Genomic DNA, 26,360 nt, shown 5'->3' with positions numbered 1-26,360 from the left:
TCCTCAAAGTTATATATCAATGAAACTCTAGGGCATGTAAATGGTGGATTATGCACACTTGCTTAGCTTGTATCCCCAGTCAAACCACATTTCAGCTGCAGTGTATCTATCAATAGTGGACCTACTTACCTTGCTCAAGGATTTAATTATAAAATGCCATGGAACAAAAGCAGATAAATGGAACCAGTACAGATAAGTACAATGGTCGGCAGGGATATGGTGGGCTGAATGGCCTATTTCTGTGGTCTGTGACTCTGACTCAAACAGTCAAAGTTCTTGAATATGTACATTGTAAAAATGCATGAGAAAATTCCAAATGCAAATATGCAACTGGCTATTTGATTCATTTTTTCCTTTATAGGTCTGCAAACTTATCAAATTAAAAGATATCAGCTCTTAAATTCCTGTGTGTCTGGGAGGCATGTTAACCTCCATTATGGGAAGACCAACAAAAGTGTTTTTTAAAGGTCTCCCACTGTACAATTCTACATTACTGCATGCAATAGAATCAGCCTTACACACTTGTTCCCTTCGTGAACTCTGCCTGCTTGATGGAGAACTTTATTCACAGGTCTGGTTTGTGGATGTACAGCAGAGGTCGGTCCAAGAAGGATCTCAAATGTTGGAGGTTGGGGTAAGGAGTAGAGGAGAGGTTGTGCAGGGGGGCTGTTAATGTAGCACTGGACAGGCCATTTGGCCCATGATGTTCTGCTGATCTTGATGCCAATATTTACTAAATGACCTCCTCCTCCTATCCCTCCATTCCTTTCATATTCATGAGGCTCACTGGCCTATAATCACCTGGATTATCCCTATTTCCCTTCTTGAACAAAGGCACAACATTTGCTGTTCTCCAGTTCTCTGGGACCTTACCTGTTGCTAGTGAGGACACAAAGATCTTTGTTAAAGTCCCAGCAATCTCCTCACTTGCTTCTTTCAATATTCTGGGATACATGCCATCAGGCCCTGGGGACTTATTCACCTTTAACTTTTCAGAAGACGCAGCACCACCTCCTCCTTAATCTCAAAATGTCCCAGCACATTAGCATGCCCCACTCTGCTTTCACTATCCTCCAAATCCTTATCCTTGGTAAATACCAACGCAAAGTACTCATTTAGTACCTCTGCCACTTGACCTGACTCCAAGCACAAATTCCCTCCTTTATCCTTGAGTGGACCTACCCTTTCTTTAGTTATCCTCTTTTTCTTAATATTATATCAAATGCCTTGGGATTCTCTCCGTGATCCTGGTTGCCAAGGACATTTCATGGCACGTTCTGGCCTTCCTAATTGCCTACTTGAGCACTTTCCTGCTATCTTTATATTCTACAATGGCCCAGTTTGATTTTAGCTTCCTAAACCTTACATATGCTTCCTTTTTTCTCTTCTTGACTAAATTTAGAACCTTTCGAGTCATCCAAGGTTCCCATACCTTACCATCCTTGTCCTTACTCCTTACCAGAACATGCTGATCCTGAACTCTGATCAGCTGGTCTTTAAACAACTCCCACATGTCAGACGTGGACTTGTCCGACAGCAGCTGCTCCCAATCATTGCCCCTTAGCTTCTGCCTTATCCTGTCGTAATTTGCCCTCCCCCAATTTAGTACCTTCCCGCAAGATCCGAATTTATCCTTACACATAACTATCTTAAAACGTTATGAGTTGTGGCCACTATCCCCAAAATGTTCACCCACTATCAGGTCTGTCACCTGGCTTGGCTCATTTCCCAAAACTAGGTTCAGTATGTTCTCTCCTCTTGTTGGACTCTCCACATCCTGTTTCAAGAACTCCTCTTGGATGCACTGAAGAAATCCTGCCCCATCTAAGCCTCTTGTATTAAAGAAGTTCCAATCAATACTGGGGAAGTTAAAGTCCCACATTATGACAACCCTGTTGTTTCTGCTCCTTTCCATAATCTCTCTACATATCTGTTTCTCCACCTCTCGATTGGCTATTGGGTGGCCTATGGTACAATCCCATTAGTGTAACTGCACCTTTCTTATTTCTGAGCTCCACCCAAACTGCCTCTGTGGATGAGCCTTCCAGCATGTCCTGAGTGGTGCTGTGACTTTCTCCCTTATCGGTAGTGCAACCCCTCCACCTCTTTTACCCCACTTCTATCACGTCTAAAACAATGAAACCCAGGAACGTTGAGCTGCCAGTCCTGTCCCTCATACAACCGGGTCTCTATAATGGCAACAACATCATAATTCCATGTACTGATCCAGGCTCTAAGTTCATCTCCTTATCCAGAATACTCCTAGCGCTGAAATAAACACATTTCAGCCCGTCAGTCCTACCATGTTTATTACCCTGTGTCTTGCTCTCCCTCCTTTCAGTCTCATTTGTCATACCATCTTTCTTGCCCTCAACCCTACCACCTGTTGCCCTGCTGCTGTGGTTACCAATCCCCTGCCACTCTAGTCTACACCCTCCCGAGTATCACTAGCAAATCTCTTAGTGACGATATTGGCTCCCCTCCAGTTCAGATACAAACCGTCTTGTTTGTACAGGTCCCACCTGCCCAGGAAGAGAGCCCAATGAACTGTAAATCTGAAGCCCTCCCTCCTGCACCAGATCCTTAGCCACGTATTGAGCTGCATTATGTATCTACTTCTCACCTCACTAGCATGTGGCATGGGCAGTAATCCTGAGATTACAACCCTGGAAGCCCTGCTTTTTAACTTTCTATGTAGCTCCCTAAAATCACTTTGTAGGACCTCATCCCTGTTCCTGCCTCTGTCATTGGTACCTGTTGGGGGTAGTTGTGAGGGGCTGGTCAGCTTCACACTGAGACGTGAGTGAGTGGATTAATCGGCATCATAAGACATAAGATATCGGAACAGAATTAGGCCATTCGGCCCTTCACTAGGGTTGGATGCACGTGTGAATCACAGCCACAATGAGAGGATATGTGTTTGAGTTGAAGGGTATTCATCTGAAACTGATTCCCCAGCACCAGACTCTACCTGCTGGTAGCTGCTCAAGCTGAACCCCTAGAACTAATGCTGAAGCAGCCTCAGATGTTCTGTGAATGTCTCCTGTAAGAGTGGCCCTCTCTGAATTAGGATGTCAGATTTACAGAGAATCCCAAAGAAACATAGCAGATTTTGCCAATCCTGCAGTCAATCCTTGATTTTCTGGGGTTTTTTTTGATTCAGTTATGATCACACAGCAGACAGAAATCTAGCAATGTGCTGACAATACAGGTGGTACAATTTCTGGGTAAGTTTTTGGAGTACCATTGGCTGTCACTGTCATTTCAATTGTCGCCATAGATTCTATGAATGAGTAAATTTCAGTGAATTCTGATAACAGCACATTCGGAAATAACAAAATCAACACAATGTATCTGCACCATACAGATATGAATACAGTTTGTTTATGAGGTGGTCATAAAAAATAATGGAAAGTAAACAATGCAGAACACAACATTATTATTAATGGTCTAGCATAAATTTCCAATTGTATTTTATGAATGGAAGTCAGACTGTTAGTTCCAGTTCAGAGAAACAAAGGACTGCAGATGCTGGAGATGCAGATGTTCCAGTTCAGAGTTAATTATAAGCAGCTTATAGCATACAAAGAGAGAGAGAGAGAGAAAGAGAGAGAGAGAGAGAGGGAGAGATCTTTTCTACTATGTGTGGGATTAATATAACCCTTGACACTCATTGATTTTAATTTTAAGAATTTTTTCACTAATTCTCTTCCCTGTTGGGGAACAAAGCCAAGGGTGTCAGTCACCCCAAGTCAGTACTTCACTGACATATCACTGTTTACATGAGAGCATTCACACTGAGTATTGTTAACGGTTTATCATACAACAACTGCCTGATTTATTTCTCAGTCAACAGAAGGGACCTGCCGGAGCTGAAGGAGTTGGAATAGATATCCTGGACTTGGCTCCTGCCTGTGGTCCCCACCTGACTGCACTTACTTTCTCTGGATGAGGAAGACCAGATGTGTTGAGCTACCACACCTGGGAGATGCAGCAGGCTCCAAGGGACAAGTAGGCCTCTTGCAGTCTGTCCTGAATCCATGCCCCAGAATGCCCTGATGCTCACCGCTGGTCAAAGGTCTTTAAAATATTATAAATGCCTCTGACAGAAACATTCAAACACTATTCAAATAGGTACAACTAATTAAAAAAAAGAAAGTAACAAAAATTAATTAAAACACATTAAAACACTAACAGGTAATTTTAAAAAAATTGAAATAAAGCAAAATAACTTGAGCACTTCTTTCAAATGAAAGGGACTACTGTTTCAATGCCAGCCAGACTTGGCTTAAAGTTGAGGGGCCAGCTGCAAACTGCTTCTGGACCCTGCCTTTAATGAGTCACTGATCCACTGCTGAGCTCAGTGGAGAGTTGGTTGTGCAGGAAGTCCAAACGCTCAGGTTCAAACAGCTTCACTCAGAGGGTGAACCTGGACTTTTCTACCCCAGATGACTGTGAATACTCAGTCAATGAGCATTTTCAAGACTGGCATAATGATTCTTCAGCACTGAGGATTTGAGTGTTGGGTAGGAATTTGAAATGAAAGGTCAGCTGTGATCTTTCTGAGTGTATTGTAAATGGAAGGATGACTTTCACAGTTGACTTAATAAAACTGGGATGTGAGGACTAAAGTCTGTGGCACAGCAAGTTGAGCTGCTGCCTCACAGTGCCAGTGACCCGGGTTTAACCCTGACCTACAGCATTGTCTGCGTGGAGTTTGTATGTTGTCCCTGATAGTATGGGTTTTCTCCAGGTGCTTTGGTCTCCATCCACATTCCCAAAAACATGCAGGTTGGCAGGTTAATTGTCCACTGTAAATTGCCCCTAATATGTAGATGAGTGGCAGAATCTGGGGGAGGCTAATGGGAATATGGGAAGAATAAACTGGAATCAGTGTCGGATTAGTGTAAATGGGTGCTTGATGGTCAGTACAGTTGGTCAAAGGACCTGTTTCCTTGCTGTATGACAATGTATCTCTTTGTCTCAAAAGATGTCAGATCTGTCATTTACTTTGTCATTTTAGTCATACTGTTCCTTAATTTTTCATTTATTGATCTGAAGAGATAGAGCTATGGCATGTGAAATAATGGACAAATCCATCAATAACCCATGGTCAAAATGGTTAAGGGGATGGGGGATTCAGTTCAGTTCCTTTATGTTACAGCTTTGTACTTTATAACTTTACCTACAAAGGCTGTCTGGAATTTAGAATTTGACATCAAAAGATGAATCAAGCTACATCAAAAGGTTGTTACCTGAGTCCTTTTTTCGGCAGAGTATTTCTGTCACGTTGTGCACTACAAAATAAACAGGGAACACTGATACAACATCATACACAACAACAGACAAAACAACACAGACATGGAATTACTAACAAACTATTCAAAGGAAAAAAAAACAGATGGATTTAATTTGATTGGAGTGATTAAAATGGATGATGAGGCTTGGCTTAAACTTGCACACACCAAAATTGCTTCAGCTTTTGGATCATTGGTGCTATTGCTTGTTCCTTTGGTTTCCTGGTTCAGTGATTGTCCTAAGCTATAGGTTTAGACATTAACACTACCCTCAGACTTATGCTTGAGCCAGCTGTTTGAACAGGCATTAAACCAAGGCCAGTATGACCTTATTTTGTCTTCCTCTATTTTTTTCATTGAGACAATTCTTGTTATGAAGCACCACAGGCACAATCTACATCAATCTACAGTCAGGCAATTGGAGCATCTGTACTTCATAATTCATATTTGATTGAATCTGAATTATTTTATATTTTATAAACTTCTCATACATTAAATTAAAACTGTTTGGATTCTTTTGCAGATAAGGTATGAATTTTGTTGAAAAAAATAGAGTAGTTTCAAAATAGTGTCAAAGAACTGTTGGACCAGGTTCCTGGATACTTATTGCTGGATGCTTCAAATTCAACCCTGTATTTTTGTATAAAAATCATTTCACAAAAGAATGCATTGTTTAGGAAATATGAACTTGTATGGAATTGGCAACACAAAAGTATTCCGAATTCATTCCACTCTCAGCAGTCAGTGGTTTCTTGTGAAGGGTAACAACAAAACAACTACTGTGTGTAATGTTTAAAAACACATGAAAATATCAATCACTAAATGAATGCCAGTAGCAATCAAAGATGATGTTATTTTATCCAGCATCATGTCAAACATCAAATATATCGCAACATCTTCCTGTTCCAACTACTCAGCCCAGTCTACTTTTAACTAAAACACAATACCAAGCAATGATTGACAAACTTGGCTTAGAAACCTCTGGCAAGGTAAAAAAAATAATTATTAATTTCTGGTTCCAAATTTGTACAAAATCAGCTTTTTAACAACTACTTAAATATTGTCCTACCCATGAAAGAATGTTCTGTTGTATTTAATTTAGGAATAAGGGGAATGAACATTCAATGGAGATGCAAGTAGTTAGTAGGGCCACCTGAAAGCATGGCCAAGGAACAGATTTGGAAGCGATGGAGAAATTGAGGGAAAGATGCACCAGGATGTCATCAATATTGGGATGAAGGGAAGAGGAGTTGCTAAGATACCTAAAAACAAGAAGAAAACATTAGGGACGCAACATTTATAAGACTCTCCCAAAACACTTCAAACCTACAAAATACAATATGACATAACATTTTATAAAAGAACCTTAAAAAAAGTGGCAAATGGCAAGTTTTTGGAAGAATTTTGTAAGTGGAGAACAACTCAGTTACTGTAAAATATTATGCACAGTGCATGTTTCAGAGAATGAGTTTCTACCCCCTGCTCTCCAGAGCTCTCTCCTTGGATTTTTTGAGTTTTTCAAAACCAAACCATTTGAACAAGCATTTGATCATCTGCCTAATCTCTCTCTTCCTGCCTCCATGCACATTGTACACCCTGGAGGTTAAGGTAAATAAATACTCTATTAATCAGTCATGCAGCTAGTAATTTGAGAGGGGGATCAAAAAAGGTGCAAGCATGCTTACTTTTTCCTTGTTGTGTGAAATTTAAATATTGCACAACATTTCTGAAACTTTTTAACTTTAGAAGAGTAATATACTCATTCATTATGTTACCATGGAGTTTTATAGCACTTTTCAAAAGGTTTGTCCTTTACCCAATAGTTATTTTGGTTAATTTGGACTCTAACCAGGCTCTGGGGGTTATTGCCTGAATTTACAATGCAACACCTGGTTTACAATGAAATATGAGTGCCAGAAATAAAACAATAACCTACAACACTGGCCTGCAAACTAGCAGCATTCTGCATTTACAGATGTGACCTCTTTTTGTTGTCTAGATCATTTACCAACACCCTGATATTCAAGCATGATTAGAATCTCTGCTTTCCTACTTTCTTATCACAAGCAATGGATGGACAGATCTGAGAAATTCTCCTCAACTTTTCCTTTGCAAGATTTTGTACTGTATGACTTTAATTAAGAAAAAATGCTGAATTAGTCGAAATGCTGCCTCTGTAACAAGGACCAACACAGCAACCTATGGTTAAAGTAGGTCATTCCCTAAGGGAATATCATTTCAAAATCTTTGCAACATTAAATCATAGAAAGTACAATTTAATTAACAATATCCAAATGCAAAATATTGGAGATGCTGGAAATCTGGAATGAAACAGATTCTGTTGGAAACACTCAGCAGGCCAGGAAGCAACTGCAGAGAAAGAAAAAGTCTTACTGTTAATGGTTGATGACTTTTCAAAAATAATGAAAATTGTTTCTCATTCCACAGAGATTGCCTGACCTGCTAAGTGATGACAATATTTTCTCTTTTAATTAATGAATACTCTTCTGTAGGCACCAGAAACATGCTTCAGTTGCCATTATGGTACACAAACTTATTTCCATAAAGTGAAGTCAATATCTGAATGGTGAAGTGCACTAGGTTCTCCAGGTGACTTGAAATCTTCAAGAGTCTCTGCTGACAACTAATGCAGCATCCCCAAATGGACAGGTGTTCATGTGCACATAGTGTTCAGGATGTAACTACAAAAAGTGAATCAGAAAGAGCAATGGCCACAAAACTCAAATTCACTGAGCCATTGTGAGGATACAACAGATCTTGAATTGGCTTTAATACAGCAACCAAAGCAGTACACAGGTGCATAATTTCAACGTGAGTCATTCCATCTGCTACACTGCCAAAGGTGTTATCACTTGGGAGCTGACACCTGCAGGAAGTTCCTACATAGACAGAATGTGATGTTAAATGTTAAAGTGTAGTTTAATGTTCCAGTTTATGTCCTTTTATTAGGTCACATAGCTGATCAGGTGCTTTGTAGCAGTAATGAACTCCCTACCAACACTCTCTAAGTGCATCAACTACTTGCAGATTAGTTGATGATTAATTTCTATTAGCTCCTGTTTCTTCTCCTCTGGGGTATGGTGCTTTCTAGTGTTTTTTTAAGGTTAAGGAAGTCTGAAGGGAGCTGTTGAAAGTCACATTTGCCTGGGTTTAAAGCCTCTGCAGAAGTTGGTAGCTTCCACACATGGGTATATTAGTTGCCTTTCCCACAAAGTGTACCGTGAGTGGGAGACTGAGCAGTGAGCATGTAGAGCAGAACAAACCGTTGGAAAGAGGAGGAGGAGAATGGGTGGTGGTAGAAGTGGAGGTATTGGTGAATGTAGTGTGAATGTCTTGGTGATGTGCTTATCCTGGTTACACAGTTGGTGGTTTGTGCAACCTGTGGGATACAGGTGTCAGGCTTGTAGCACCTGTGTGTGAGCAGAAGAATGTTAACCTTAAGTGCTGATTGATATAAATTCAGTGGTGGATGAGTGACAGAGATGAAGTGGTCTGAGTAGTATCTGAGACTTGTGGTACAGTAATTGGAAATGGCAGTTTAAGATATATTTGCCATCTTCAGGTCATTGAGAAATGAAAAACACAATGATACTGGAAGAACTCAGCAGGCCAGGCAGCATCCATGGAGAAAAGCAGGTGGTCAACGTTTTGGGTCAGGACCCTTCTTCAGGACTGAAGATAGGAAAAGGGGAAGCCCAATATATAGGAGGTAAAAGCAGAGCAGTGATAGGTGGACAAAAGAGGGGAGATGGGGTAGGCACAAGGTGGTGATTGGTAGATGCAGGAAAGAGATAGTGATAGGCAGGTGTCAGAGAGGAGGGGAAGGCAGGTGTTGGGGAGGAGGGGAAAGCAGGTCCACCGGGGGATGGGTCAAAGGTAAGGAGAGAAAGGGAAAAAAGGAAAAAAATAGATAGGCCAGGAAAGAGAAGAAGCATGGGGGGGGGGGGGGCTGGAGGTGTTGTGGGGAAGTGGGGTGGGGATTACTTAAAGTGGGAGAATTCAACATTGTGGCTATATTGCATGGGGTAATTACATTAAAAGGTATGACAATAAATAAGCAATGACTAAAATTTTAAAAGAAGTATTATACAGTTTACAAGTACCTACTCCTTCAAGATACAAAACCCAACAGGAAGAATGATTCAGCTATAGCTACCAAGATAAGTTAAAGACAGTAAAAACAGAAAATGCAGGGAATACTTGGCATGTGAGATAGAGTTAACATTTCAGATTGAAGACCCTTGCACAGAATTAAATCTATTATTAAAGAAGCTAAAGATAGTATTAGATCAAAGGAAAAGGCTAATAATGTTGCAAAAAGAACAGTAAGCCTGAGGATTGGGAACATATCAGAATTCAGCAACGGAGGACCAAGAAATTACGAGAATGGAAAGTAGAATGCAGGAGTATTCCAGGGAGAAACATGGAAACATGGATAAGCTTGGATATTGTAGTAAGAAGTTAAGATTAGGAACTGAGACAGCAGAAATTGTATAGCAGAATGAAGAAATGCAGAGAAATTAAACATATTTTGTATCTATATTCCCTGGAAATAGTGGAGGACAATGAATTTAGAGTTTTTGAGAGGCTGAAAGAAATTAACGACAGTTTAAAAAAATTGCATTGAAGAAATTAATGGGACTGAGGAACAATAAATCCCCAGGACCTGATGTCTGCATCCCAAGGTTCTGAGAAAGGTGGCAAAGGAAATACTAGTTGTCATCTTCCAAAGTTTCATGGATTCCAGAATGGTACTCAGATTTAAAATGTCTTTAGCCACGGGTGAGGTGCCAGATGACTGTAGGACAGTTAATGTTGTTCCATTGTTTAAAAAAGACTCTAAGAATAAGCCATGAAATTATAGGCCGGTGAACCTCACATCAGTCGTGGGTAGATTATTGGATGGTATTCTGAGGGACAGGATATATAAGTATTTGAGTATACAGGGCCTGATTAGGGACAGTCAACATGGCTTTGTGCATGGCATGTTATGTCTAACCAATCTAATAGAGTTTTTCAAGGAGGTTACCAGGAAGGTTGATGAAGGGAAGGTGGTGGATCTTGTCTACGTGGACCTTAGCAAGGCCTTTGACAAAGTCCTGCATGGGAGGCTGCTCCAGAAGGTTAAGTCGCTTGGCATTCAGGATGAAGTAGTCAATTGGATTCAACGTTGGCTTAGCAAGATAAGCCAGAGAGTGGTAGTCTCTCTGATTGGAGGCCTGTGACTAGCGGTGTGCCACAGGGATCGGTGCTGGGTCTATTGTTGTTTATTGTTTGTATTAATGATTTAGATGATAATGTGGTAAACTGGATCAGCAAATATGCATATGACACCATGATTGGGGGAATAGTGGACAGCGAGGAAGGCTATCAAAGCTTGCAAAGTGATCTGGATCAGCTGGGAAAATGGGCTGAAAAATGGCAGATGGAATTTAATGCAGACAAGTGTGAGGTGATGCACTTTGGAAGGACAAACCAGGGTAAGACTTACACAGTGAATGGTTGGTTACTAAGGTGTGCGGGAGAACAAAGGGACCTGGGAATACAGATCCATAATTCCTTGAAAGTGGCATTGCAGGTAGATAGGGTTGTAAAGAGAGCTTTTGGCACATTGGCCTTCATAAATCAGGGCATTGAGTACAGGAGTTGGGATGTTATGTTGAAGTTGTACAAGATGCTGATGAGGCCAAACTTAAGAGTACTGTGTGCAGTTCTGGTCACCTACCTACAGGAAAGATATTAGAGAAAATTTACAAAAATGTTGCCAGGACTAGAGGACCTGTGTTACAGGGATAGGTTGAATAGGTTAGGACTTTATTCCCTGGAGCACAGGAAAATAGGGGGAGATCTTATAGAAGTATACAAAATTATGAGGGGTATAGATATGCAGGCTTTTTCCCCTCAGGTTGGGTGAGAGTAGAACTAGAGGACATAGGTCCTCTAGAGGACACAGGTGAAAGGTGAAATATTTAAGGGGAATCTGAGGGGGAACTACTTCACGGAGGGTGGTGCAAGTGTAGAATGAGCTGCCAGTGGAAATGGTGGATGTGTGTTCAATTGTAACATTTAAGAGAAGTCTGGACAGTTGCATGGATGAAAGAGGTATGGAGGGCTATGGTCCGGGTGCAGGTTGATGGGACTAGGCAGAAAACCAGGCTGGCATGGATGAGATAGGCCGAAGGGCCTGCTTCTGTGCTCTATGACTCTATGGGAAGGCAACAAATGTAAGTACACTACTATGAATGGATGGAATGAGGAAATGGGGACCTCAGACCAATTAGCCTGACATCAATAGTAGGAGAAATGCTGGAATCAATTATTAAGGAGATGGTAACAGAACACCTCGAAAATAATAATAGGACTGGGCAGAGTAAGGATACATTTGTGAAAGAAAATCATGTTTGACAAATCTGTTAGAGTTTTTAGAGACTGTAGCAACAAACAAAATGCTGGAGGAACTCAGCGAGTCAAGCAGTATCTGTGGAGGAAAATGGACAGTCAAGACTCTTCATTTGGACTGAAAGATAGAGGGGAGATAGCCAACAATTAGAAATTGTAATATGCTGAAGCAATAAGGAACAACCAGTGGACTGTGTGTATTTGGACTTTCAGAAGGCCTTCAATAAATTGCCTCACAAGAGAAGATTAGAATGCATGAGATTGGGAGTATGATACTGGTGTGGAGTGAGGATTAGTTAAAGGACAGAAAATCTAGAGAAGGAATAAATGGGTCATCTTCAAATTGGGGGTCTTTAACTACTGGGCTGCTATGGAGAGTGCTGCTGGGGTCCCAGCTGATTACAGTTTGTATCAGTGATGTGGATGGCAAATCTAATGTGCCTGAGCTTGATGACAAGGCACGGCTGGGTAGCAGTGTGCACTGTGAGGAGGATGTAGAAAAGCTTCAAGGGGATAAAGGGGTTAAATGAATATGTTAGAACATGGCGGATAATTATACAGGTGGAAACGTAAGGTCATTCAATTTAGTAGAAAACATTTTTTTTACATGGTGAAAGATTTTACTGACATATTAGGACACAGAATGAGGCTATTTGTTCCAATGGGTCTACGTTGGCTCCCAGCAAATCAGTCTCATTTCCCTGTGTGCCTGCAACTTATACGCTCTCACATGCCCATCAACTCCCCTTTGATTATTTTGTCATTTAGCTGTTCTAAGGGGTAATTTGCAGTAGCAATTTAACCTACTGGTATGTCTTTGCGATGCCAGAGGAAAGTCAGATGGTCACGGGAAAAAAAGCTTCATGCAGAATTTCCCTTTCACAAAACTACCTTGATTTTGCCAGATTACCTTGAAGCCTTGGGTATTTCTATGGGAAAGATGTTATTGTCCTAGAGAGGATGCATAGATTGGTACTTCACAACTGGCATAGACACAGTGGGCCAAAGAGCCTATTTAAGAGCAAGAGTAGGCCTCACAGTCCCTTAATCCAGCTCTGCCAATTAATAAGATCTGATTGTAACTTCAACTCTGTATTCCATATTCTACCCATGGTAATCTTTTCATCCCTTGCTTATTAAGTTTCTATCGACCCTGACTTTAAAAATACTCAATGACTCTGCTTCCACCACCCTTTAACCCTCTGAGAGAAAATCTGTTTGTCTCATCTCTATCTTAAATGAACAACCTCTTATTTTTAAACAGTGACCTCTAGTCCTGAGTTCCCCCACAAGAGGAAACATCCTCTCCATGTTTACTCTGTCATGATCCCTCAGGACTAATAAGGCCCAAGCAAGTCCCCTCTGACTCTTTGAAACTGCAGCAGATATAAGCTTTGCATGACCAATCTTTCCTCGTAAGGCAACCCACCAATTCAAGGTATTAGTCCAGGTACAGGAGCCTGAAGACCTACACTCAATGATTTAGGAACAGTTTCTTTCCCTCTGCCATCAGATTTCTGAGCGATCCATGAACCCATGGACCCTACTTAGTTATTCCTTTTTTTTCCACTATTTATTTATTTTGTAATTTATTGTGGTGTTATGTCTTTGCACTGTACTGCTGCCGCAAAACAACAAATTCCATGACATATAAGTCAGTGATAATAAACCTGATTCTGAATTTGATCCCGAACCTTCTATGAATTGCTTCCATTGCATTAATATCTTTTCTTAAATGAGACCATACAAAGTACTCAGATGTGGTCTCAGTAATGGCCTATATAACTGAAGCATCATCTCCCAACTTTCTATTCATTTCCCTTCACAATGAACACTAATATCTGGTTAGTTTTCTGAATTACTTGCTGTACCTGTATACCAGTCTTACAAATCATGCACAAGGCCACTTAGATTGTTCTGTATCTCAGAGCTTTGCTTTTAGAAAATATGCTTATTTTCAATTTCACGTTTCCTTGCATTCTATTCCATTTGCCAGATCCTTGCCCATTCATTTAACATTATCTACATCACTATTTCCACCTCCCACCTCCCAGCTTCTATTGCTATTTCCACTTCCCCCTCCTCCATCTGCCCTATCACCCCTCCTCACCTGCATCCACCTATCACTTGCTAGCTCTTGCTCCACTTTTTAATATTGGCTATCTCCCCTCTATCTTTCAGTCCAGATGAAGAGTCTCAACCTGAAATGTCGACTGTCCATTTCTCTCCATGAGTGCTGCTTGACCCGCTGAGTTCCTCCAGCATCTTGGGAGTTGCTCCAGACGCCAGCATCTGCTGTCTCTTGTGTCGACATATCTACATTCCTTATTAGCCTCCTTCCATCCCTTTCACTATTTATTTTTCTACCAACTTTTGTGTCATCGGCAAATTTAGCAACCATAGTTTTGGATGTGAAGAGGATACAACGAGGCTAAGCAGGTGAAATGAATGGGCAAAGATCTGGCAGTCATTTATATAAATTGCAATAATATCGATCCCTGCGGCACACTACTTGTTACATATCTCCAACCAGAGAAAGATCTATTTAAGCTTGCTCTCTGTTATCTGTTATCCAGCCAAATATCTATCCACAACAATGTGTCACTGCCTACACCATGTGTTTTTATTTTCTGCATTAACATTTGATGCAGTACCTTATCAAATGCATTCTGCAAATCTATGTAGAATAATGCATCAGTTCCCTTTTATCTACACCACATGTTACTTCTTCAAAGAATTCCAATAAATTTATCAAACGTGATTTCCCTTCCACAAATCCATGTTGACTTTATCAATTACACTCAATTTTTCGAAGCATCCTGCTATGACATCTTTGAAACAGCTCCTATTCTTCCCAGTAACAGATGTGAAGCTAACTGGCTTTTAATTTCCTGCTTTCTGGGCCATCTCTCTGAATAAAGAATGTTATTTTGCATTCTAATAGAACTTTCCCCGAGTCTAGGGAAATTTGGAAAATTAAATCTGATGCATTAACAATCTCATTCGCCACTTCCTTTAAAATCTTAGGGTAAAGTCCATCAGGACTGGGAGACTTGTCAGTCCACAGTGCCAACAATTTCTGCAGTACCAATTCCTCGGTGACTGCAGTTTTCTTGAACTCCTCCCTCCCTTCCACTTCCAGATTTACAGCTGCTTTAACTGTATCCCAATGTGAAGAGTGATGTAAAATATCTGTTTAATTCATTATTATTCATTGTTTTCCATTGTTAATTCCCCAGACTCAACTTCTACACGACCAACACTCACTTTGATAACTCTTCTCGTTTTTTAATTGAACTCTATCGGTTTTATATCCCAGGCTAGCTTAACCCATTCCTTCATTTTTCATCCCTTATTTACTTTTGAGTCATTCATTGTTGTTCTTTATATTCTATTCAGTCCTCTAAACTACCACCCACCTTTGTGTGATTATACTTTTTTTAAAAAAAATTGATACCATCTTTAATTTTTTTAAGTTATCAGTAGATGGTGGGTCCTCCTCTTGGAATTTTCCTTTCTCATTGGAATGTCTCTATTCTTTGTATTGTGAATGACTGATCCCTTTATATAATTTGTCAGCTCACTTCAACAAGTTTTGCTTTCCTGCCTTCATTTAAATTTAAAGTGCTCGTGCTGGGAATCAAAATTATGAGAAGCATAGATAGGGTGGATAGAAATGTTATCCCTTAACAGGAATGATCATGACTAGACGCCATGGTAGGTTAGTGTCATCTATTTTTTCTCCCCTGAAAGGAATGTGTAATTCAATTATATTATGATCACAATGGACAAAGAGTGGCTTCTTGATGAACTAACCGTATCTTGTTGCATGATTTCAGGTCTAGTATACGGTACGTTCTCTGGCTGATTCCAGATTGTGCTGTTCTAAGAAACTATCATGGAAATACTCGAAATTTCACCCAATGTGATCTTTGCCACTCAATAGGTACATTAAAATGTCTCAGAATTATTTCTGTATCTTTATCACAAGTTTCCATTATTTTTTCCTTTATATTGTTTCACTATGTGGTGACTGTTAGGCAACCTGTGCACCACTCTCACAAGTGATTTTTTGCCTTTGTTATTTCTCATCTTCACCTAATCCACTTCTACATCCCACTTCCAGGTCAGTTTAAGTTCCTGTGTGTCTGACAGCAACTACTTCCAGCATAATGCATCCCTCCTTTAAGAGATACAGACTACCTTTAAGCAGGGCAGGCTGACTTTAAACAGTGCTTGTTACTCAGTATCTTGGGTCAATTTACTGAGTAGCATGCACTATTTAAAGCTATTGGTGTGCTGCCTGCATTGTGTTGAATGGGTTTGGGTTAATTGCAGGTCACAACCAACCATGGTCATTTTCTGGGTGTATCCAGCTTAGCTTCCAACCTTTCTTAACTGGTAAAACAGATATCTCTATTTTAGGCTTTGTTTTTCATGAATACTAAGCTGTGTTGGTAGATTAGTATTTAGTTTGCTTTCAGGAAATCTTTGCACACAAAACTGCACAGCTCAGACACAAAATGTTCCTCCAGTCATTCTTAAGTACCTATTTAAGTGCTTAAAACTGTGAAAGCTTAATTATTACAGGTACATTTAGATTAATAGCTTCATGTTCCCACCAGCAAATCTGAGTTTTTGAAAATCCTTATTGAGACTGACAGTAATTGAATCCTTAAAAAAAGAACATTAAAACCTTTCTAGAAAGAAAAGGTAAAGTATATCCCTGCCTCAAATATGACTTAAGTTATCTTTGAAGAAAGAAAGAAAGCATTTTGTTTGTATTAAGTATTTCTGACTGCAATAAACATTAAAATTACAGACTAGAAGTCTGTAATAAATTAAAAGTTCTTTTACGAAATATTGTTTACATTTAAATGTACATATATGCTTGTATTTCAATCCCTATTCATTGCTTGGTGAATGCTCTGCTAGTTTTTATGTCAAAGAAATGAGTCAACATCAAGACAATTATATGGCAGAAATAGGGCGACATTGGCATATGGGTATTTTAACATTCCATGCACGTTATACTTTTAATTCCAGTTCACCACTTCCTATTAGTTACCCATTATATGTCATAAACAAGAGATGTTGTTATTACCTAATATTTGTTGTTTTGTTCTCAACCTTTGATCCCCAAAGCCAGTAAGTCTTCAGTCGAATTTTCCTTTTGAATGTGCGTTATAATTTTACTTAAAAGGTCTCATGGTAAACATATAACACAGGCCCATCACTGTATTCTATTTCAAGAATATAAAATATCTCTTTGTTACTGAGCTATAAGTATATGAGTAGTTGCCATTGCACAGAATGCCTTTTCACAGATTCCTATGTTTTGTTCCCATCAATCCAATTAATTTTTAGTTCTGTAAATAACTTTTCTGTGCAACAAAGACACCTCAGGTAGGTGAAGGGATTATAATAAAGTGGTGTTGTTTGGATTGGAAAAATATAAACTATTCTAAAACTTTATCAAGCTATAAGTAGCAACCAAGAGCAGCTTGTGCTGCTGACACTTAACAAATCCAATTGAAATGAGACACTATTGTCACAAGCTGAATTAGGAATTTAGGATCCATTGTGTGCAGCTGATATAAAGAAAATAGCCACTGAAACTGAGAGCAAAGATCAATTAATTAAATGGGTTACCACTTCATTAGTAACATACAGCATTAGTAGCAATACTTTGGAGCAAAAATCAGAGTGCACATAATTACCAACTCAACTTCTCAAATATATCTGCTGAGAGCTAAAGACCACACTAGAGATTTACACATTTGACCTTATTACTTCACAAACTAAGTGTCTGAATATTGAATAGGCAACATTATATCACTTCAAAAATCATTATTACTTGCCAGCAAAATGATTTTAAGTTGCATGAAGTGAATCTAAATATTTATTAAAAAGGAACTTCAACTAAATAACATTATTCATCCAAAATCTTGCACTCTTTCTATCTTCAATGCTATAACATAAAAGTAACATAACAAATGAGTCATTTACCTTTCCATCTGTGAGAATCTAGAACCTCCAGTCCATGTGAGTGTGCTGTGATCTTCTTCCCTCGAAATCGTGCCACTAGCGGGAAATGAACATGGAACACTCAATGGAAGATCCAAAGATTCCATGCTGGTGTGCAGGCTACTTAGCTTAGGGTACATTAGAGTTTCCTTGTTGTTTGTGAAATTGCTACCGAGACCAAGACCTTGACTAAAGGTACTGGAATTTACATTAAGGACAGGGGCAGGGCTTGGAGTTAGACATGGAGCTAAGCTGATTGTACTTGTCTGGGCATCAGGGAGTTTGGTTAAAGTTTCATTTGCAATACTGCTACTGACAGATGCATGTCCTGAGGTGGAAGAGTCCAAGCTATTGGAGTTGATTTTGTCAATGTTGGCCATTGTAGGTGGCTTGCTGATTCCTTTTGAGCTTATCACCCTGGAATAAAAGAGAAAAAATTCAAATGACTATTTTACCAATGCAATATATGGGAAAAGCCACAATCTACTCTGAGTAAGCGTAGAATAAAGCAGGGCATTTTTTTCAATCGAGAATATAATTGATCAAAAATGTTCAATAATCAGACAGAAAGACCTGGCACTTCAGAAACATGTAAAAAAAAATTATAAAACTAGGCCCAATTACCTAGTTGTTTTGTGCTAGAATGGATTGAAGATTATACACAACATGGATTATCATCTTGAAAAGGCCTTCTTTGTATGTTTTCGAGTTCATTGTTATTGATGAGGAAAAAAATCAATCCCCATGGCTTATACATCAGAAAAAATATTAAAAACAAGGTAATGTTCCCACTGAGTTTTGAAACAATGATCCCAAAAGTCAACTCAAATAGTACCCCATTAACTGGACTAATCTATGATGCATATTCACATAAACTGCCATTTGTAAATGAATATTGCAATTGCATTATATTAATGTATTTATTTTGGTATAAAACAGTTCTGAGTACATATTAACATCGAAGCTACAATATAAAAGCTGTAAAACTCATGACAGAGGCCAAACTATTTCCAGTTGCTAGTCTCGGACCATTATGGCTTTACACCAAATTGTATGTGAGCCATGTATTAAGTAATCAGATATCAAATCACTTCTGCAAACTATCAAAACCTGTGAAGAATCCTTTTAATATTAGGAGGAAACAGAGGTTCCTTCTGTTTCTCAAACATAAAAATATCCACATCCAGAGATGATTTGTTTTCCACTTAATGCAAGTCACACCTGTAACTATCTTTTAGCAAGAACAACTAGGAAATACACTATATTGGGACTGAACTGAGACTGAGATCAACCGCGTGTGGGAACTTTTAATCACACTTCAAGGGAAATAATAGCCTATAAATTCCATTGCAGAATACAACATTTCTGTGTGTCACAGTAGAATTTCAACTAAACGTAATCACGTTCTATATTCAGTATGCAATAAATTTCCATCAATCTGAACCCAATGCTCTAAGTAAATGATGTTCATATGCGTAGACGCTGCTGGATCCATGTAGTGATATTGATAGATATATGGCCTGTAATTTATATTACATGCATGTTTGTTTTGGTCATCTATATGTGTATAGGAATATTGCAGGCCTCTGATACAGAAGATGGTCTTTACAAGAGTCTTCAGCCCTGCGCCAATGTGAATTGAAGGGTCTGTTCCTGCCTGGGCTGTTGTCAAGAAACTGATGATGCAGTTTTCCTTAAAGTTCCTGTTTCTTCTTCACTGTCAAATTGATCACCAGCTTTCCTCCTACCGATCTCTGCAAGTCCTCTTCAGCACCTGGGATCTCTTCCCACCCCTTTCCAATGGCCATCTCCCTGATACTGCAATCTTCTATCTGATCATCTGATCTTCTCTCCAACTCCCTCCACAATCATTTCCTTAGACCCTTCTGATCTCCTTTCCAATCTCCCATTTCTTCCAATCTCCTTCTTACAACCCATCTGCTATGTCACCTGTGATTCTTTCTCTATCTGCCCCAAGTTATCTGTGGTTCAAACTCCCTCCCCTTAATCTTCTCACCATGACTCTCTCTACGATCTCCACACTGTTGTGGTGGGAGAACATGGAGTGAAATGTGTCATTGCATGTGCAAATCTGGTGTCAACATATATGATACATTGTACATTTTGCTCTGTAGAATATTTACAACTTCACAGTCGCAGACCAAATTGGCGTTATCCTTCCTACCCCCAACCAATGCAGTGTCTCCTTGACTAATGGAAATACGTGCTGATAAAGATCTAGCACAGTCAGTTTGATAGTAAGTTCTATAATTCCATTTACCTGCAACTGAAAGTAATGGAAAACTTAGCCAGAAAAATGTTACTAGACTTCTGAAACAAAACTTTATTCATACAGACTTACCCAAAGCACTAAGTAACCAAGAATACTCCATCAGTTGGCAGGTTAGAATTGAGCTCAGAGCACTGGGTTACTGAGGGGTTAATCCAGCAGGGTTCCTATGACCCATGTTGGAATAGCATGTTGAGTAAAAACAGCTGTGATGCCCCCTGGTTCCTGTCACTCACTGTAGAAGCTTACAAACTATGACCAAAAGATAACAGCAAGGGGCGAATGCCTTCGGGGAAGGAGGGAGACAAAGAAACAATGAAACAGAAACAATTGCAAGCACTGAATTAATAAGGGTTATAAATTTAACATTGCATGTATAGTTGCTTGTAATTTTTTTGCCTTTTAGTAGGCTGGTCTCTCATGAGTAATAAAAATAGATTAGCTCACCTTAAGTAGTCTCAATTTCCTACAGTAGCCAGCTTTAAACAAACCTTAGTAGCACTGTATAAATAATCTCAAATTATTTTATGCATTTTGTGTTCAAATGAACATCTGTTGAGAACTGCAGCAGTTCATCGATGACATATAATAGAAAGTCATTGCGATGGTTATTTGCCTTGGTTCTGTTCAGAACCAACTGTGCAATTTGAATGACAACAGCATGATCTACTGACACAGCATGCCATCCTGATATAATGGGGAAAGAAAACAAATCATGCTGGTCTTGACAGAACCTCGATGATTGTGACATGTGGAAAGGCCACTGACTGTGTTTAGTCTGTAAAGATATGTAAAGCATAAGCCTGTTTTTAAGAAGTGCAATTCTGAACATTTTTGTCTTGCATATTTATTTATCTATTTTTAGCCAAACAAATTTATAACTGCTCCTACACCAATTGAATAGTAACAATAATACAAAAACCAACTGATTCATGGTGAGAAAGGAATAATGCATGCAAATGGTTGTAAGTATGCTTAATGTTAATTTTCTGCTAACATTTTTCCTCGGCTCATGGGCATCTGTTCTCCAATTCGCATGCTAGTCCAGCTGGAATGAAGACAGAAGTAAAGACTATTTAATACAAATGGCCTTACACAATTTGTGATCTGCTATGACTATTCCAGTCCAGACCTTGATCCCTGACTCAAGTATGGCCAAACGAACTGAATTCAACGGGTAATGTGATGATGACTGCCTTTGATATCAAGGCAATATCTGATTGAGTGTGGCTCCAAGGAAAACTGAAGTCAATGGGAATCAATAAGAAGCTTTTCACTGGCTGTAGTCAGACTGTGTACAAAATTAGTTGGTTGCAATAGATTTGGTCCAGCAATCATGTCGGCTCCAGTGCCTTCCTGCAGGAGTTCCTTAGGATGGTGTCCAAGGCCCAACCAATGTCATTGATGACATTCCATCATCATGTTGAAAGTGTGCTTGGTTCACTGACGACTGCACAATATTCAACTCCACTTGCACTTCCTCAACTCTGAGTTTGTGTGTAGCAAAGTCTGGACAACATTCAGACATAGGCTGAATGCTAAAAATGTTGATACTGCATAAAGTGCAGGGCAATGACCATCATCTCCACAAAACAGAGTCTAATACCACCAATTCTTAACATTTAACAGCTTGACCATTGTCAAGTGCCCCAATATCAACGACTTGGTGGTGATGGGGAGATGCAGAATCAGAATCCGATTTATTATCACTGACTTAGAACATGTGAAATTTGTTGTTTTGCAGCATACATAAAATTACTATAAATTACAAAAATAAAATAGTACAAAAAAAGGAATAATGAGGTAGAGTTCATGGGTTCACGGACTGTTCAGAAATCTGACGGCGGAAGGGAAAAAAATGTTTCTGAATTTTTGAGTGTGGGTCTTCAGGCTCCTGTACCTCCTCCCTGTTGGCAGTAACAAGAAGAGGGCATATCCCGGATGGCGAGGGTGCTTAGCAATGGATTCCACCTTCTTGAGGCACCGCCTCTTGAAAATGCCGTCGATGGTGAGGATAGTTGTGCCCATGATGGAGCTGGCTGAGTCGACAACTCTCTGCAGCCTTTTCTGATCCTGTGCATTGGAGCCTCCATACTGTGAAGCAACCAGTCAGAATGCTCTCCACCAACAACTATAGAAATTTGCAAGAGTCTTCAGTGATACTGAATCTCCACAAATTCCTAATGAAATAGAGGCACTGGTGTGCCTTCTTTGTGATTGCATCAATGTGTTGGGCCCAGGATAGATCCTCCGCGATGTTGACGCTCAGGAACTTGAAGCTGCTCACCCTTTCCACCACTGATCCCTCAACGAGGACTGGTGTGTGTTCTCCCCAACTTCCCCTTCCTGAAGTCCACAATCAACTCCTTGGTCTTGCTGACGTTGAGTGTGAGGTTGTTGTTGCAACACCACTCAACCAGCTGATCTATCTCACTGCCGTACACCTCCTTGTTGCCAGCTGAGATTCTACCAACAACAGTGCTGTTATCAGCAAATTTATAGATGGTGTTTGAGCTGTACCAAGCCACACAGTCATAAGTGTAGAGAGAGTAGAACAGTGGGCTCAGCACGCATCGTTATGGTGCACCTATGTTGACTGTCAGCGAGGAGGGGATGTTATTACCGATCTGCACTGACTGTGGTCTTCCAACAAGGAAGCTGAGGATCCAGTTGCAAAGGATCTTCTCATGTCAACATGCGAGACCAACATTTTCTCAGCACTGAAAAATTTGTCCACATTATCATCTCCCCTAAAACACAATAAACTGGATGTTCAATAGATGTCTCAGGCTGCAGATTTCAAGCTAGGTCGTGCACTCTGCTTTTATTCAACAACTGGGTGAAGGGCATGTACATCTGCAAAAAAGATTACTTAAGCAGCGATTTGTTTAAGAATTTAGAGTGTTGCAAAATTAGAGCTGTAGATGAAGTAACTGGATGACAAAAGCACAGAAATCCTGAAAAGACTCCAAAGGGATAAAACCAGCTGCACAGGCCTCAATGATTGATAATAGTATCCAGAGGGAGATGTAACTTTGTATATTTAGAGTTCCGTTTGGCATGAACATGAATTGGTGGTGATTGTGAATGAACACAAAAATAACAGTGTAATTGTCGGGATTTTGAAGCACACCAAAGCCACAGGACACGAAAACTCTCCCAGGTAGCTTACGTCAATCAGTTGAATCTCCCAATGCAGTAAAAGGTGCCTTTTTATTAATATATTTTAATACTACTCCACAGTGACAGGAATGTACAACTAAATTAAATTTGGATCAATGCATTGAATGTTTGTGTCGCAATCCCATGGCAGAACTCTGATATCCATCAAATTCAGTCCCTGTGGTCACTATTTTATTTTTGCACCTATTGTACCAAATTTCAAAGTAAATTGAAACATCACAAAGTAACTGGAAAAAGTCACCAGTGCCCTGGAGGATCATTTTCTACCTTGGCTGACTCAAGTTCTTGCAGACCATCATGATTTTCAGCACACAGGAAGGACAGCAATGATGCCTTTGCTAAAAGAAAGATAATACAGTGGAAATATATTCTCGGTCAACAGGACCAAGGTTCTGAAGTGGAGTTCAATTTACATATCCTATTCACTTGCACACTATGCACATCTGACCAAAGATGAATTTCTATCATAAAGATTTATGTTTTGCAGCCATAAAGATTGCATTTGTTTCCTATTTCCTTTGTCCACGTACATACAAATCCTGAACCAATTGACTTCAATAATTTTAATTGTTTCATGCTGTTCTGGGTGTTTGTAATTGAATATTTCAAACAAAAGTAAAGCCAAAGACATAAGGAAATACCCATGCACTATAGGATAATCTAAATTTGAATTTTACTTTTACATCAAGCTTATCCTTTTTAACCCCTCTTTTTCCACAAAGATACAATTCTACAGTTGGGATGCATTCTTTTGAATATAGGTTAACTTAGTAAAATTACCCAACATCCATAAAATGCAACCTTATCAATTTTCACACTCGTGGCAAGTGCATCCTTTATCGTAAGTTAATTGAAAATGTACTTTTGGAAATGATTAGCCTACAACTGCAAATGATTACGAGTTCATTCTGAAGTAACGGAGCAGGCCAATGGAGGAAGCATAGTTGTTCTGTAAATGAACTTTCAGAAAAGTATTTGATGAAGTATCAGTTAATAAATGTCTGCAACATTAAATCCATTGGGATTAAAGGGTTGGTGGCTCCATGGAAGTCAAATTGGTGAAGTGACAGAAAGCAGAGAACAATGATGAATGGCTGTTTTTCAGACTGGAAGGAGGTGGTGCAGAATTGTCCCTCAGAGGTTGGTATCAGCACCACTTTGTTTCAAATAGAAGAACTGAAGCATAAAGGGTACCACTTAAAAAAACTTGCAGATGACAGAAAGTAGTAAACAATGAGGAGGATAGTAACAGACTTGAGGAGGGCGTATTCAAACTGGATCACTGAGTGGCCAATGGCGGGTTAATTTAATGCAGGCAAATGTAAGGTGATACATGTCAGCATGAACAATGTGCAGAGGTAACATAACATAGTACCATGTTAAAGGGTGCAGAATTATTGACACCTGAAATATTTATACACAAATTCTTGAAGGCGTTAGGACAAGTTAAGAATGTTTTTTAAAAGGGCATATGAGATTCTTGGGTTCATAATCAGAGGTAGTTACTTGGTGAAGAAGGAAAGGATGTTATGCCAAAGCTTTATAAGATAACACTATGTAATTCTATTGACTATTACTATGTTTAAAAGACATTTAAAAGACGTGATGTTTAAAAGGCAAGACATAGAAGGACACAGTCCTAATGCAGGCAAATGGGATTAGGGTAGATGGGGCAAGAGAGGTCGGTGTGGATGTGATGGGCCAAAGAGCCATTTTGTGCCTAACATCTCTATGACTCTAAAGCACTGGTTAAGCTCCTGGTAGAGTATTTATCGAATTCTAGGCATCACATGCCAAAGTCTTTGAGATGGTGAAGTGGAGAATTTCTGAAAACATACCATAAATGACAAACATCTGAGACTGGAGAAATAAGAATACTCTTCGTAGACAGGGCAGATTTAACAGATGTGTTGAAATCCATGAAGACCAAGTGAGTAGGAACTATTGCCAGTGGCAGAGTGGTCATCAACAGAGGACACAAATTTCTCCAGGCACTCGAGTGGCTCACAAAATAACAAAGCCATGGATTCTGGATTTGCCATTTGGGCAATTAAACCTGTCAAAATCTACAAATGTTTCTGAATGCCTTTGCACTTCAAAAGCATTTGAAACCTATTACAATAAAGCTCCAATCATCCAAAATCCTTGGGATTTCAGTAGTACTGGAAGAGCAGACTTTCGGACTATTGGATGTTACTCCTATTAATATCCACACACACTTATATTTCACTTTTTTTTACATGTTACACAGTAGTACAATAAATTATCCAGTGAACCCAGTGAGTTTAAAGGGAGCAGGAAATATACAAGTACTATGAATGGTAGGGCACTCGGGCATGTAATGGAACAGAGGGACCTAGTAGTACAAGTGCATAGTTCATTGAAAGTGACATCACAGGTAGACAGGGTGGTGAAAAAGGCATTTAGCACGCTGGCCTTCATCAGTCAGGGCACTGAGTATAGGAGTTGGGACATTAGGTTGCAGTTGTATAAGTCATTGGTGAGGCCGCACTTGGAGTACTGTGTACAGTTTTGGTCACCCTGTTACAGGAAAGATGTGGTTAAACTGGAAAGAGTACAGAAAAGATTTACGAGGATGTTGCCAGGACTTGAGGGCCTGAGTTACAGCGAGAGGTTGGCCAGGCTAGGTCTTTATTCCTTGGAACATAGGAGAATGATGGGTGACCTTATAGAAATGCTTAAAATTATAAGAGGCATAGATAAAGTGGACGTAACAGTCTTTTCCCCAGGGTAGGGGAGTCCAAAAATAGGGGGCATAGATTTAGGGTGAGAGGAGGAAGATTTAAAAGGGACCTGAGGGGCACTCTGTTTCACGCAGAGGGTGGTGAGTATATGGAACGAGCTGCCAGAGGAAGTCGTTGAGGCAGGTACAATAGTATCATTTCAGAAGCACTTGGATGGGTACATGGAGGGGCGGGGCTTGGAGAGATATGGGCCGAATGCAGGAAATCGGGACTAGCTGGATGGGCACCATGGTCGGCATGGACTCGTTGGGCCGAAGGGCCTGTATCCGTGATGTATTGCTCTATGATTCTACCCAGGACCACGGCTCCAGCTGCAAAACTACCCACAGTCCTAACCCCTGGCACCTCTGTCCCCTACTTGGGCCTAGGCGGCATACA

General features: G+C 39.8%; 1 protein-coding gene across 2 annotated transcripts in view; it reads right to left on the bottom strand.

The window, feature by feature from the left end:
• The window catches only part of nav1b (neuron navigator 1b), a 485,995-nt gene that overhangs the window by 81,760 nt on the left and 377,875 nt on the right, over window positions 1–26,360 (bottom strand). For both annotated transcript variants that reach the window (XM_052034603.1, XM_052034604.1), the window contains 2 exons: window positions 17,727–18,161; window positions 5,256–5,297 (listed from right to left, as the gene is read on the bottom strand). In XM_052034603.1, coding sequence (XP_051890563.1) covers window positions 5,256–5,297; window positions 17,727–18,161 — 477 coding nt within the window. The remainder of the gene's footprint in view (window positions 1–5,255; window positions 5,298–17,726; window positions 18,162–26,360) is intronic.

This window comes from Pristis pectinata, chromosome 20, assembly GCF_009764475.1.
Source record: "Pristis pectinata isolate sPriPec2 chromosome 20, sPriPec2.1.pri, whole genome shotgun sequence".
In the NCBI taxonomy this organism is placed as follows: Eukaryota; Metazoa; Chordata; class Chondrichthyes; order Rhinopristiformes; family Pristidae; genus Pristis; species Pristis pectinata.
This window is presented reverse-complemented; position numbering and strand designations above follow the sequence as displayed.